This window comes from Schistocerca gregaria, chromosome 7 (genome assembly GCF_023897955.1).
Source record: "Schistocerca gregaria isolate iqSchGreg1 chromosome 7, iqSchGreg1.2, whole genome shotgun sequence".
NCBI lineage: Eukaryota > Metazoa > Arthropoda > Insecta > Orthoptera > Acrididae > Schistocerca > Schistocerca gregaria.
Window position 1 is genome coordinate 284,801,309 of NC_064926.1, and position 13,983 is coordinate 284,815,291.

The 13,983-nt window shown below is 42.7% G+C and overlaps 1 protein-coding gene across 2 annotated transcripts in view; it reads left to right on the top strand.

Annotated features, from left to right (window-relative positions):
* The window catches only part of LOC126281796 (beta-1,4-glucuronyltransferase 1), a 231,587-nt gene that overhangs the window by 180,355 nt on the left and 37,249 nt on the right, over nucleotides 1–13,983 (top strand). For both annotated transcript variants that reach the window (XM_049981009.1, XM_049981010.1), the window contains exons 5-6: nucleotides 2,411–2,740; nucleotides 12,057–12,216. In XM_049981009.1, the coding sequence (XP_049836966.1) occupies nucleotides 2,411–2,740; nucleotides 12,057–12,216 (490 nt within the window). The remainder of the gene's footprint in view (nucleotides 1–2,410; nucleotides 2,741–12,056; nucleotides 12,217–13,983) is intronic.

The window sequence follows — 13,983 nt, forward strand, 5'->3', positions numbered from 1 at the left end:
AGTGTCGAAGTGAAACATGGACGATAACTAGTTTGGACAAGAAGAGAATAGAAGCTTTCGAAATGTGGTGCTACAGAAGAATTCTGAAGATTAGATGGGTAGATCACATTACTAATGAGGAAATATTGAATAGGATTGGGGAGAAGAGAAGTTTGTGGCACAACTTGACCAGAAGAAGGGGTCGGTTGGTAGGACATGTTCTGAGGCATCAAGGGATCACCAATTTAGTATTGGAGGGCAGCGAGGAGGGTAGAAATCGTAGAGGGAGACCAAGAGATGAATGCACTATCAGATTCAGAAGGTTGTAGGTTGCAGTAGGTACTGGGGGAAGAAGCTTGCACAGGATAGAGTAGCATGGAGAGCTGCATCAAACCAGTCTCTGGACTGAATACCACAACAACAACAACATTTGGAGGAGTTTCTTTTTTAATAAAAACTATTGTGATGGATCGCGAAGCGTGTGGGAATCAACGCCTTAGGGAAAAGGATGGTTTCATTGAGGACCTTTATGCCACTCTCTGAGGCCTCTTCGTGTCAGTTCTGACAGATGGTGTGTCTGAAATATTTTCCTTGGCCACCTAAAAGGAAACCGCGTGATGCCAAACCTGGGCATCGCGGCCTTCACCTCCATCAGAGAGACGTCAAAATAAGGGGTGAAATATGGTTAAGCGGGGCTGTGAGGTGAGCGTTCTATCGTGTGGTGCTTGGGAAATTGTCTTGAAATTTGGTGCCATTGCGACATAATTAGCCCAACTTACAGTTGACATTAGCGTCTTTATCGCGTGTGTCAGTGCATTGGTTTTTGAAGCGTTGTCGAGCTCAAGGGTGAGGTCGCGAGGTGATGCGCTTTCGCACTGTTACAGAGGAAGATTTGCTGGCACCTTTGAACTACACTACCGGCCATTAAAATGGCTACACCACGAAGATGACGTGCTACAGACGCGAAATTTAACCGACAAGAAGAAGATGCTGTGATATGCAAATGATTACCTTTTCAGAGCATTCACACAAGGTTGGCGCCTGTGGCGACTCCTACAAAGTACTGACACGAGGAAAGTTTCCAACCGATTTCTCATACACAAACAGCAGTTGACCGGCGTTGCCTGGTGAAACCTTGTTGTGATGCCTCGTGTAAGGAGGAGAAATGCGTACCATCACGTTTCGGACTTTGATAAAGGTCGGACTGTAGCCTATCGCGATTAGGGTTTAGCGTATCGCGACATTGCTTCTCGCGTTGGTCGAGATCCAATGACTGTTAGCAGAATATGGAATCGGAGGGTTCAGGAGGGTAATACGGAACGCCGTGCTGGATAACAACGGCCTCGTATCACTAGCAGTCGAGGTGACAGGCATCTTATCCGCATGGCTGTAACGGATAGTGCAGCCACGTCTCGATCCCTGAGTCAACAGATGGGGACGTTTGCAAGACAACAACCCTCTGGACGAACAGTTCGCCGACGTCTGTAGCAGCATGGACTATCAGCTCGGAGACCATGGCTGCGGTTACCCTTGACGCTTCATCACAGGCAGTAGCGTCTGCCATGGTGTACTCAACGACGAATCCGGGTGCACGATTGGCAAGACGTCATTTTTTCGGATGAATCCAGGCTCTGTATACAGCATTATGATCATCGCATCCGTGTTTGGAGACATCGCGGTGAACGCACATTGGATGCATGTATTCGTCATCGCCATACTGGCGTTTCACCCGGCGTGATGGTATGAGGTGCCATTGGTTACACGTCTCGGTCACCTGTTGTTGGCATTGATGGTACTTTGAACAGTGGACGTTACATTTCAGATGTGTTAAGACCCGTGGCTCTGCCCTTCATTCGATCCCTGCGAAACCCTACATTTCAGCAGGATAATGCACGACCGTATGTTGCAGGTCCTGCACGGGCCTTTCTGGATACAGAAAAAGTTCGACTGCTGCCTTGGCCAGCACAGATCTCTCACCAATTGAAAACGTCAGGTCAATGGTGGCCGAGCAACTGGCTCGTCACAATACGCCAGTCACTACTCTTGATGAACTGTGGTATCGTGTTGAAGCTGCATGGGCAGCTGTACCTGTACACGCCATCCAAGCTCTGTTTGACCCAATTCCCAGGCGTATCAAGACCGTTATTACGGCCAGAGGTGATTGTTCTGGGTAGTGATTTCTCAGGATCTATGCACCCAAATTGCGTGAAAATGTAACCACATGTCAGTTCTAGTATAATATATTTGTCCAACGAATTCCCGTTTATCATCTGCATTTCTTCTTGGTGTAGCAATTTTAATGGCCAGTAGTGTAGATTTCAAACGTTCTGCGTCTCTGTGGGAGACAATTATGATGGTTCGAAAAAGTGCTCCTTTAACTTTGTTCTCAAGTATAAAACAGCTGAAGCTGGTACGCTGCTGGTTTGCGCAGGTGGCGGACGCGCGCGCCGTACCCGCAGAACCACATGCGCAACGTGGCGCGCGCCAACTGCCAGGCGTCGCACGTCTTCCTCACGGACGTGGACATCGTGCCCAGCTCGGGGCTGGCGGAGGGCGTGGCCGCCTTCCTGCGCCGGCCGCGGCCGCCCGACTGCCAGGGAGGCCGGCTATGCGCCTTCGTGGTGCCCACGTACGAGCTGGACGAGCGCGTGCGCTTCCCGCCCAACAAGTCGGAGCTGGTGCGGCTCGCTCGAAAAGGCCTCGCCCGGCCCTTCCACCAGAAGGTCTTCGTCTTCAACCAGTTCGCCACCAACTTCTCCAGGTGACGTTACTCCGACAACGCCAGACAAAAGACAGCACAGAAGCAGCCAGTAGATGTCACAGTACACAGTCTGATCAAAGTAACCGAACACCAATAAGCGGACCATGCTATGTGTTATGTCCAACCTTCGCCTTTATGTAGGATTGACCTCTTCTCGGGGCATTTTCAGTGATATGCCTGAATGTGTGGAGGCGAAACCAAAGAAGGTTGTGGGTCAGGGATTTTCGCTGCCTCGTGATGACTGGTTGTTGTGTGATGTCCTTAGGTTAGTTAGGTTTAAGTAGTTCTAAGTTCTAGGGGACTGATGACCATAGATGTTAAGTCCCATAGTGCTCAGAGCCATTTGAACCAAAGAAGGTGGTGATGTTGATCTCTGGAGTCTGGAGTGAAGTTTACGTTTAATCAATCCCAAATGTTTTGGGTTCAGGTCTGGACTCTGTGCGGACAGGTACATTTCAGGAATGTTATTGTCCAGAAACCACCACAGATGCTGCTTTATGACAAGGTCCATTGCCATAATGATAAGATCATCTTTTTCGAAATGTTCCTCTACGGTACATAGTCCATCTTGCTTTAAAATACGTTCATATCCTACCGCAGTTAAAGTTTCCTTAAGCATAATAAGAAGACCATAGACGAACCGTACTTCACTGTTGGCTCTCTACATGATGGCCTGTAACGCTCCCTAGGCATTCGCCAAACCCAATCCCTTCCATAGGATTGCCACAGGATGTAGTGTGACAGACCAGTCCAATCATCCACTGTCCGGCGGCGTCATTCTCTACACCACTTCAATTGTCGCTTATCATTGACAAGAGAAATGTGTGTTCCTTACGGGCAGCTTCTAGCTTATGGGTGCCCATTCACTCACTATGCACAGTCGTTGCGCAACCTAGACTGCTGGTGGGACTTTGGAACTCATGAGTGATCCCTTTCGTCGATTTCATGAAGGGGAAATTTCTCTTAAAAAAGTTATTTTACTGCCTGTAGATAAAAAGTTGTCAGATACCAAATGTTAATAATTGGTGTATTTATGGATTAACAAATGTGGTATTAGATTTTTCTATGTTTTTTTTACATCATTCTATAATGTTACTTTTCATGCTAAAACATTGATGTTTTGTGCTCGATTATTACTGATCATCGATGTTTATACGTTATTGATATCATCGAGGCATCATCAGTTATTTACCATCAACGCTCATCCCTAATTTTGAATTCAGTTATCTCGGAAAGGCCATTGGCCACAACGACATGTTCCCAACGGGACAGTCCAGACAGAGACAGGACAACAGTGGCCGGGAGGCGATTACTGTGGTCTGACTCAACGCAAATTTTTCACTTTTTAAATAATGAAAGGCATCGAGTGCACCGATGGGCAAGTTAGACGTTTAACCCGTCGTGTGTAGTTGAGGCCATTTTCATACCATACTTGGGCACACTTATTCAGATTCCCGCGTACTTGAACCATGATGTTTATTTAAACATTGTCCGTGAGTAAATGTTGCACTTCCTTCCACATCCTCACGATGTGTGTGCTGTGGGCACTCGTGTCTTCCAAGATGACAACAGTTGTGTTCAGAGCACTCAGTCACCATATTACACATTGACTTGCCAGCTAAATCACGCGATCTTAGTTCTACAAAAAGTGATTGGGACTACCTGAAGAACGGGTGAAAAGTAGCAATCAACATCCCCGCAATTTGGTTGCTCTTCGGGGTCTACTCGTCAATCAGTGTCCTCGGCTGAATATGACGTACCCAAAGCAACTTGCACATTCTCTTCCGCGCTGAACTGAGGCGTTATCAAGTACAGAAGCGATATCAGGTTGCACTGATGTGATGTCTCCTATGGGGTAATTAATTTTTTGTCTGGTGCAATGACGCAGGCTGTTTCAAAAATATTAATCCCAATCACTCGACTATATCTCCTACATGGCAGAAGATAGAAACGTGAGTAAGCCGTAACTTACGCATCGAAACTGAAAGCTTGCCTTGGTTCCAGTCTTTTTCTTCTTTGTTGCTTTTCCAACTGATATAATCAACTCAAATGGTTCAAATGGCTCTGAACACTATGGGACTTAACATCTAAGGTCATCAGTCCCCTAGAACATAGAAATACTTATACCTATCTAACCTAAGGACGTCACACACTCCATGACCGAGACAGGATTCGAACCTGCGACCGTAGCGGTCTTGTGGTTCCAGACTGAAGCGCCTAGAACCTGCTACTCCACACTGGCCTGCCTGATCAGTTCAGCCAGCCTCCAATACATGATATGTTACAAGTTAAAAGGCATCTTCAATTACACACTTACACATAACCATGTCTCAATAGCGTAATATATTTACATTCGTATTTTTTTTAATTTTTTTAAATTTTAGCACGAATTCCTAATGTGTGCCAACATCTTCATCTCAGAACAACCTGTACAGCTTTTACCTTCTACAGCTCAAACTAGTACCGCGGAATCTTAACATATGTCCCATCATCCTGCCGCTTTTTCTTGTCAATGTTTTCCATACTTGCGTTTTTTCGTCATTCTGTGGAGAACCTCCTCATTCCTTACTTTATCAGTCCGCTTAATTTTCAATATCAAAGCTTTGATTCTGTTACCTTCCGTTTGTCACAGCCCATCATTCACTGCCATACGATGCTGTACTCCATATGTACATTGTCATAAATTTCTTCCTCAAATTAAGGCACATGTCCGACACTGGTAGACATCTCTTGACCAGGAAAGCTTACTTTACCTTTGATAGCCTGCTTTTTACCGAAGCTAGCAGATTTCCTTAAATTCGTCTACTTCGTGACCACCAATTTTGATGATAAGTGTCTCGCTATTCTCATTTCTGCTATATATGACCACTTTCGTCTTTCTTCTGTCTACTCTCAATATATGCTGTGTAACTCACCAAACTGTTCATTCCATTCAGCATACCTTGTAATTCTTCTTCACATTCGCTGAGGATATTTGTCATCAGCTCTTTCACTCTGAATTTTTGAACAGCAATGTCATCAGCCAACCAAACCGTTGCTAACCTGTCAACTTGAGTTTTGGTCACGTTCTTGAACTTACCTTTCATTCCCTTCATTGATTCTTCGATTAACAGATTAAGCAGTATTGGTAGAAAACTACATATTCATCGCACATATATTACTGATTCGGGCACTTCATAAGAGTTAATAAACTTTGAACGTAAGAATTCGATCGCGAGAATCTTTTGCAAAATCTGACAGCGAGAAAGTAACGTGAAAGTGCTATCTGGTTCGTTGACTGTTTAAACATTCATAATGACAAGAATACTGTTTGAATTCAACACAGTGAATCAATAAACTGTTAAAATGACAACTCTGCCCTGGAAAACTTAATGTTTCCTTTTTTTAATTATTTATTTATTATTGGCTACCTATTGTACAATGAAAATACCTTGACGCAGCTCTTGAATTGAAAGCGCGTCGCATTTGCTGAGCTACAACTAACTCACTGAGATGCGCCTGGTGCAATGCACACTTGGTTCATGACAAACCTGATTAAGTAAAACTGATAACTCATATTTTGCCATGAACTTTGGATGTGGATAATGAGTTGGGATAAATTATAATATCAAATGCAATTCGTTTTCTGATTAGAAAAGTTCTGTAATGGAAATTTATCTTTTTCTTTGCCTTACAAACATTAGTAAACCAAAAATTACAGTTCTGAAGAGCACGGACGTAAACAGTAGTTAACATAAAATAAGATCTTTTCAAAAAGCTACTCGTAAAAATGACATAAAATATTGAATACTTTTTCCTACTCCCAAATTCAAATTGAAAATTATGCATGGCTCTTTATATTTCTCTATACTCAAGTCTCTGAACCAAGAATCCCTATACTCAAGTCTCTGTACCAAAAATGCGGAACTACAAGCTGCCACCATAAAGGACAACATCTGAAATCAATTTCCTTGAATTAAATCGTTTTACATTGCTTATCAAAATAATCATAAGAAAAAATTCTTCTCGAAATGCTTCTCTCTCTTTCCTCATCTCAGATAATTAATCAGTAAATCAATGTGTTCCTCATCCTCAGAATGTAATTGCAACCGAACCACTCAGCCTGTACCGTACCACTACTCATGACACACCAATAACGACTACTGCGTCTCCTCACGTGTGCGTCATTTCTCGCATATCTTGCAAAGCAGAGATGGTCCAAGCAAGTCTCCAGGCGACACAGTATCTCTGATGTCACTGCCCGCACATAATTTCAAACAATACAATGTCGCTTACGCGGTCGTGACATCCAAACAGTAGAGAAATTACCATGAAATAATTTGCAGCCTCCTATCACAACCCCTCGGCCTCACCGGCCAGAATTTTGCGAGGTGAGATTTGTAATTGACAAAGGTTAATCTGCGAAATTCGTTAACGAAGTAAAATTGTGTGACTAAGTACTACAAGCACGATAAAAAAGTACACAAGTCCAAATAATACATCAACAATAGTGATTACAAAAGGAATAAATCATTGTGCATAGGCGTACTAACATAGTCTTAAGATTAGGTGCCCATGATATATAAGTTAACAAATGTGGAAGTCTTTATGACAGTCTTTCGGCTTTTCTTGATATATGTTCTTGCTAGTCTGTTTTCATAAAATTAGTTGCTGCCTGCAAAACACATTGCACATAGTCTGTGAATTTCTTGCTAAAAAAATTAGTTTCGTCACAAATGTTAGATCTGCACTGCAGTAGTTCTTGCAGTGTCTTGAGTAAATAGTACTGTCGTCGGTAATATATATGCAACAGTTTTCGACAATAACATGACTGCACACACTGCAGCATCACGTTTTTTGAAGTGATCGTTTTTGAAGACTCAGTGTAGGATATAAATTGTTTTCATTCCACTGACATCACAACCGTAACACAAGCAGAATTTTACAAATCTTAATGCTAAACAAATCACATAACCCCATGTGCAATACTCAATAAAAATATGAGTAAACTCATTCCTTATCAGTAAAACAAAATATTTCCAGTAAATGTTGTTGTTGTGGTCTTCAGTCCTGAGACTGGTTTGATGCAGCTCCCCACGCTACTATATCCTGTGCAAGCTTCTTCATCTCCCAGTGTTCGCCCCTGGTAGCTGAGTGGTCAGCGTGACAGAATGTCAATCCTAAAGGCCCGGGTTCGATTCCCGGCTGGGTCAGAGATTTTCTCCGCTCAGGGACTGGGTGTTGTGTTGTCCTAAACATCATCACTTCATCCCCATCGATGCTCAGGTCGCCGAAGTGGCATCAACTCGAAAGACCTGCACCAGGCGAACAGTCTACCCGATGGGAGGCCCTAGCCACAAGACATTTCATTTTTTTTCATCTCCCAGTACCTACTGCAACCTACATCCCTCTGTATCTGTTTAGTGTATTCATCTCTTGGTCTCCCTCCACGCTTCCCTCCAATACTAAATTGGTGATCCCTTGATGCCTCAGAACATGTCCTACCAACCGATCCCTTCTTCTAGTAAAGTTGTGCCACAAACTTCTCTTCTCCCCAATCCTATTCAATACCTCCACATTAGTTATATGATCTACCCATCCAATCTTCAGCATTCTTCTGTAGCACCACATGTCGAAAGCTTCTATTCTCTTCTTGTCCAAACTATTTATCCTCCATGTTTCACTTCCATACATTGCAATACAATGACATCAGCAGCGAAAAAAACATGTGACAAATATCAGTTACGGCAGAATGTATCTGCCTTATACAACCATGAATTAATGTTTTTTATGCTTAAAACTGTCTTACATACTGTGAAACACATCTACAACAGTTCTATCTAAGAAATGCTACTTTCTGCAAAATTTTAAGATCTCATCTAACTACCGGTAATGACGGTACATTAAAAAAGAGAATAGAGTTTATTTTGTTGTGAACAGCACGTTGTTTGTTCCTATGTAAAGATATACGTTATTACAGAGTCAAACGTCCGTCTGTCAAAGATACATAAGTAAAATTTGTGGCAGAAGAGTATCTAATGTGCGTATGTACTCACTAAGAAATATTATTTAAGAGGTATCTGCTTAGTGTACTCCAAATATATGTCAGGTAAAGAGGAAAAATAATGAATTGGTGTACAAAGATTACTGCTAAAGATCATGAAATAAACAGAAGTCATATGAAACAATGTGGTGTTGCGCTGTTGAGAAAAACATCTGTAAAATTAGGAACATAAACACAGGTGGAATCTTTCATAGTCAGAATGAACAAACAGTTATTACAGGCAAAAAATCGTTTGGAACAAATGAAATGTAGTATCATCTCCACAACCGTATCAACAACATCCTTTCTCAATGCATACAAAATCTATTTCTCAATCAAAAAAATTATTAAATCTGAAAAATTACAAATAGTGCATGGTAAGTAAATCACGAGTTCCCCAACCATATTGACATCTTACTATACGCCATCAATACATTGATTGAAAATACATTACAGAAAGTCACTTAGCTGTATTATAGTAAAACCTGCATAAGATCATGTCATATCCACCACTAAAAGCCTCCAATAAGTCATGATTCATCTTCAGATCAATGTAAATAAACGTAAATTCGTCCAATACGTCATCATTCATCTTCAAATGGATATAAATGTATGAAATTCCTCCAGTGCGTCATACTTCATCTACAGATCAATATAAAAGTATCTTAAACGTTTCGTGACTTCGCTCAGAAATGCTACTTTTGCCATAATTCGACTCAGCAGTTCTTGCTGAAAATAGCGAATTCTACCAACATTTTAACAACTCCTTCAATGCCATGTTACCTGAAATGCACAAAAGTCCAACCTCATTTACCTTTGCTTGTAAATTCCACTGCATAACAGTATCTCCCTGTAAGAAATATTAGTGCTTGTTCTCGTGCCTGTGAAACTATTATTTTTATATGTTCAACATTTGTTTCATATCCAATTTTATTAAATTTTATTCTCCTGCAAACATCTCAGAAAATGGAATGATGCATAACGGGTGAAATTTAATCTTAAACTAAATCCTCTTCTATTACTCATCAAAATAAACATAATAAAATATACTTCCTAAAACGCTTCATCCTCATTCCTCCTCTCAAACAATTAATATGTTCCACTTCCTCAGAATATAACTAGAACTGTATCACTGGGCCTATGCCGTACTACAACTCATGACTCACCACTGCCGAATACTGTGTCTCTTCCTCTCCGATTAATAGTGCGCATCATCTCCCGCGCACCTTGCAAGGAAGAGATAGTCCAAGTAAACCTCCAGGTGACACAGCATCTCTAATGACATTGAGCGCTTCTAATTTCAAACAGTACGAAGGAGCTTATGCGTTCATGACATCCAAATAGAAGAGAAATGCCCATGACATTATCTACAGCTCTCTGTTATTCTTCCCTCTTCATTCTTTAAAATTTGTATTACCCATCTTTCACTGTAGCTTATTCCTAGTTTTCTCAGTTTTCGAACATGTTACACCATTTTATGTTGTCAAACTCTTCCTTCTGGTCGATAAATGTCAGGGACAGTGTCTTTATTTATCTTCAGTCTTGCTTCCATTATCAGCTGCAACGTCAGAACTGCCTCGCTGATACCTTTACCTTTCATAAAACCGAATAGTGTCATCTACGAGATCCTCAACATTTTCTTTTCCCTTCCAGACGCGTACCTGCCGCGATTGCCGCAGATCTGTCTTGCGTGTGGTGGCACACGTCTCCCTTCTGCGCCTTAGCGCCCTCTCTGCAGTAGCCTTTTACCGTGAATTTTAATCGCATTCCTGTAAGCTTAAGGCGCCGCATTAGCTACCCACACTCTATTTATTTTTCATTACTGCTTGATGTTCCCAGTGCTGCAGTGCAGAGCCCAGAACGCGTGTTGACTAGAGATGGGCAGAACTGTTCTTTTCAGAGATTGTATCAGAACTGTTCACTCCCTGAAATGAACTAGCTCTTTTTCATGACTCACTATTCATCCACAATAGAAAATAAATGGAAGGCACATTGCCCTTTAAACTTGGTTTATTCCAGTACTATACCTGTATTTTGATGTTATTTGATCGTATTTTGAAGTAACACAGATAATGAGTAAGAATTTTGTATTGTTTATTGAAATTTCCACAATATGAGAAAGTTTTTGATTATTGATTTATTTTGCACTAACGTGGTTTTTAGGGTGATCGGAAAATGTTGTAACTTGAGATTTACATTAACAATATATTTGGCTATAATGTATTAAAATTCATTAACCTCATACATCACAAGCCATATATTTTTAAAGTGAACGTTTCCTTCCAAAGACGCCTAAAATCGTAAAATCCGTACCAGAATAAGAAAAAAAATTGATTGTAAGACTAAAGTGCTGCATATAGCCTTACGCAGAATAAAACAAGGAAAATATTGGTGTATCACATTTTGCGATACATTTATCGGTTCGCTCGTAATTAAAGCATAAATTCGAATGTCCATAAAAAAAATCCTATAGTAAGAGGAGTCGTCAGGAACCTAATCTGATCAGTTTAAACAAATAAAAAAATAAAAACAAATGATGTATATATAACATAATAATGTAATATACATAGCGGTATTACTACGAAGAACAATATCCAGTAGAGACGAACTCCGTTGCAGAGGCGCTGAGTCAAGCAGGTCGAGCCGCGAGCTGTATTACTGCGTGAGCTAAGATCGCAGAGGCCAGAGTGACACCTGAGTTGCTTTACTCAACGCTCTGGCTAGAGTCGAGAGCGGTGGGGTGAGCGTTGAACGGGCTAGTTGCGAGGGTGGGGGGAACGGTGAACGGCAACCAGTAACCCGCTCCGAGACAAATCGTCCGTTCTCTTGCGAGCAGGTGGTTGCAAGTAGTTCTTATGTTCTCCGCTAGGAGGTTCTCTGTCCTGTTGCTCGCATCAACTGTCCAGAGGGCAGGACGTGCGACTGAAACGATCGCCGACGGAGTGCGATGCTAAGTTAAGCTGCGCCAGACACTGCACGCGGCAGAGGAAGCACAGAGACGGCACGGCCGGCATATGTGAAACACAAAATCCAATGGGGCACTACACAATGCAGGCAGCCAAGGTAGAAGCAGGGCAGAGGCCGGCGCTGGCTCTGTTGTGTGGCGTGTAGTGTGCTCTGACCAACAGAGGCCCCGCTGATGTGCTCCGTCTCTCTCTCTCTCTCTCTCTCTCTCTCTCTCTCTCTGCTGTGGGAAACATTTGGAGCTACCGTTCTTTTTTTTCTGAATCACTGATTGTTCACTCCTTTGAAAGACTCAACTGTTGTGCTGACCTCGCCTGCTCTCTCCAACAGGTGGCAGGAGAGCGGCGGCGTGGGGGAGCCCCAGGAGGTGCACGTCAGCCACAACGTCACCAACTTCGAGTTCCTGTACGAGCCCTTCTACGTGGCGCCCGCCACGGCGCCCCCGCACGACGAGCGCTTCATGGGGTACGGCTACACGCGGAACACGCAGGTACTTACATCCGATAGGCCTACTGAGTGGTCTTCCCCATTTCACAGCCGCCTAGAAAACTGCGGTTCATGCTCGCGTTTATTCACTATGAACTTGGACGCGGGTCTTACATTCATTCGCTGACAATCGGAACATTGTTACATATAGAAAGTTTGTTAGTAACTGCTCAGAAACAATTTTGCAATATGCGGTGCAACCGCCCCTTGTTGGGGATACTAACTGCCGAAAAAATAAATAAATCAAAGTGAAAGTCTTTACGAATGTTAATATTGAAGACGTTACCTGAAATAAAAGTTCTTGAAGATGGCCGGGCGTAATTCAGGCTGTTAATAATAATAATAAAAAGAGGTTGGCATGAACTTAAGTTCATTTCGTTGCTCCACTACAGTTGATTCTTCCTGTAAATGTTTTCAACGATGATGGGCCAGAGAACACCATGGTGGCCTAATAAGGTGAAAGGTCAGACAGTGATTTAGGTGTACTCAGATTTACAATTTTGAATGTTGTTAATTTCTTGTCTCGATGTTACGTCACACGGTGGAGGTCAAAATCTCACGTTGTACTGGCGCTGTCGCGCACTTTCTCGCGGGTTTTGTACTGGGTGAAATTAATAAAACCGACAAACTGGAGGAACGGAGTTCTGATTGGTAATGGAAGAAAAAAGATCCTACGAACATGTGTGCGGAAGTACATCGTTGCCACAGTTGATGGCGCTGAGGAACGAAAGCTCCTCTGACCACGGGCCGTGTCTGAAGCCTACAGAAGATTATGTACTTTGATGATGCTTTTAGGGTAAAGGTTGTTCTGTCAGTAAAGAGAGCCAATGACACAAATCCCATAATTGTGATGGTCTGGGCCGGCTGCGGTGGCCGAGCGGTTCTAGGCGCTTCAGTCCGGAACCGCGCTGCTGCTACGGTCACAGATTCGAATCCTGCCTCCGGCATGGATGTGTGTGATGTCCTTAGGTTAGTTATGTTTAAGTAGTTCTAAGTGTCGGGGACTGATGACCTCAGATGTTCCATAGTGCTTAGAGCCATTTGAACCATTTTTTGTGATGATCTGGTATAAAAACCCTCGAAAAAATCCTACCCGTACACGGAAATTCGCTGTTGATAATCCTTGCACTCGTTGCAAGCGATAAGGCTAGTAGCGGTTGTATGCAGGGTACACGTGATCGTGCACTCTCCTCCCCACTTTTTTTCCCCTCATCTGTCCAGATCCCCCTCCTCCCTCATCTGCCTTAGGCTGTGGTGTGTCATCTGCGGGTCTACTCTTTAGTGCAGTGTTTAAGTGAGTGTTCAGTGTTTTGCGTCTTTTTTGAAGTTTTGCGAACAGAAACCACACTGTCGTTAGGTGTGATTTTTTATCCCTTGCGAATAGAAACCAGACTGTCGACACGATTTTTTTTGTTTGCCTACTACTGTACCTGTCTGCTTACTTTGTGTCTTAATTAGCATCACCAACCCCTTGTTTTTATATTTGAACTCCCACTAATTTCCGCCATTTTACAATTCAAAAAGTCACCGTTTTTATCTCCTGTTTTTATTGCATATTATCTTTCTTTAATTTTTTTTTTAATTTCTGTAGGCTGAAGAGCGGCGTACTAAGCTGCTGCCAGCCTTCCCCCTCCGACGGGAATCGAAACCCAATAAAGAAAAAGAATCGTACTTTCTCTTATACCATATTGGAGGGCCACTTGCCTGGATCTTTTACTACGGGTCTTCTGAGTACCCTGTAGAAGCCGGCCCTGCAAAACTGGTGTACGCA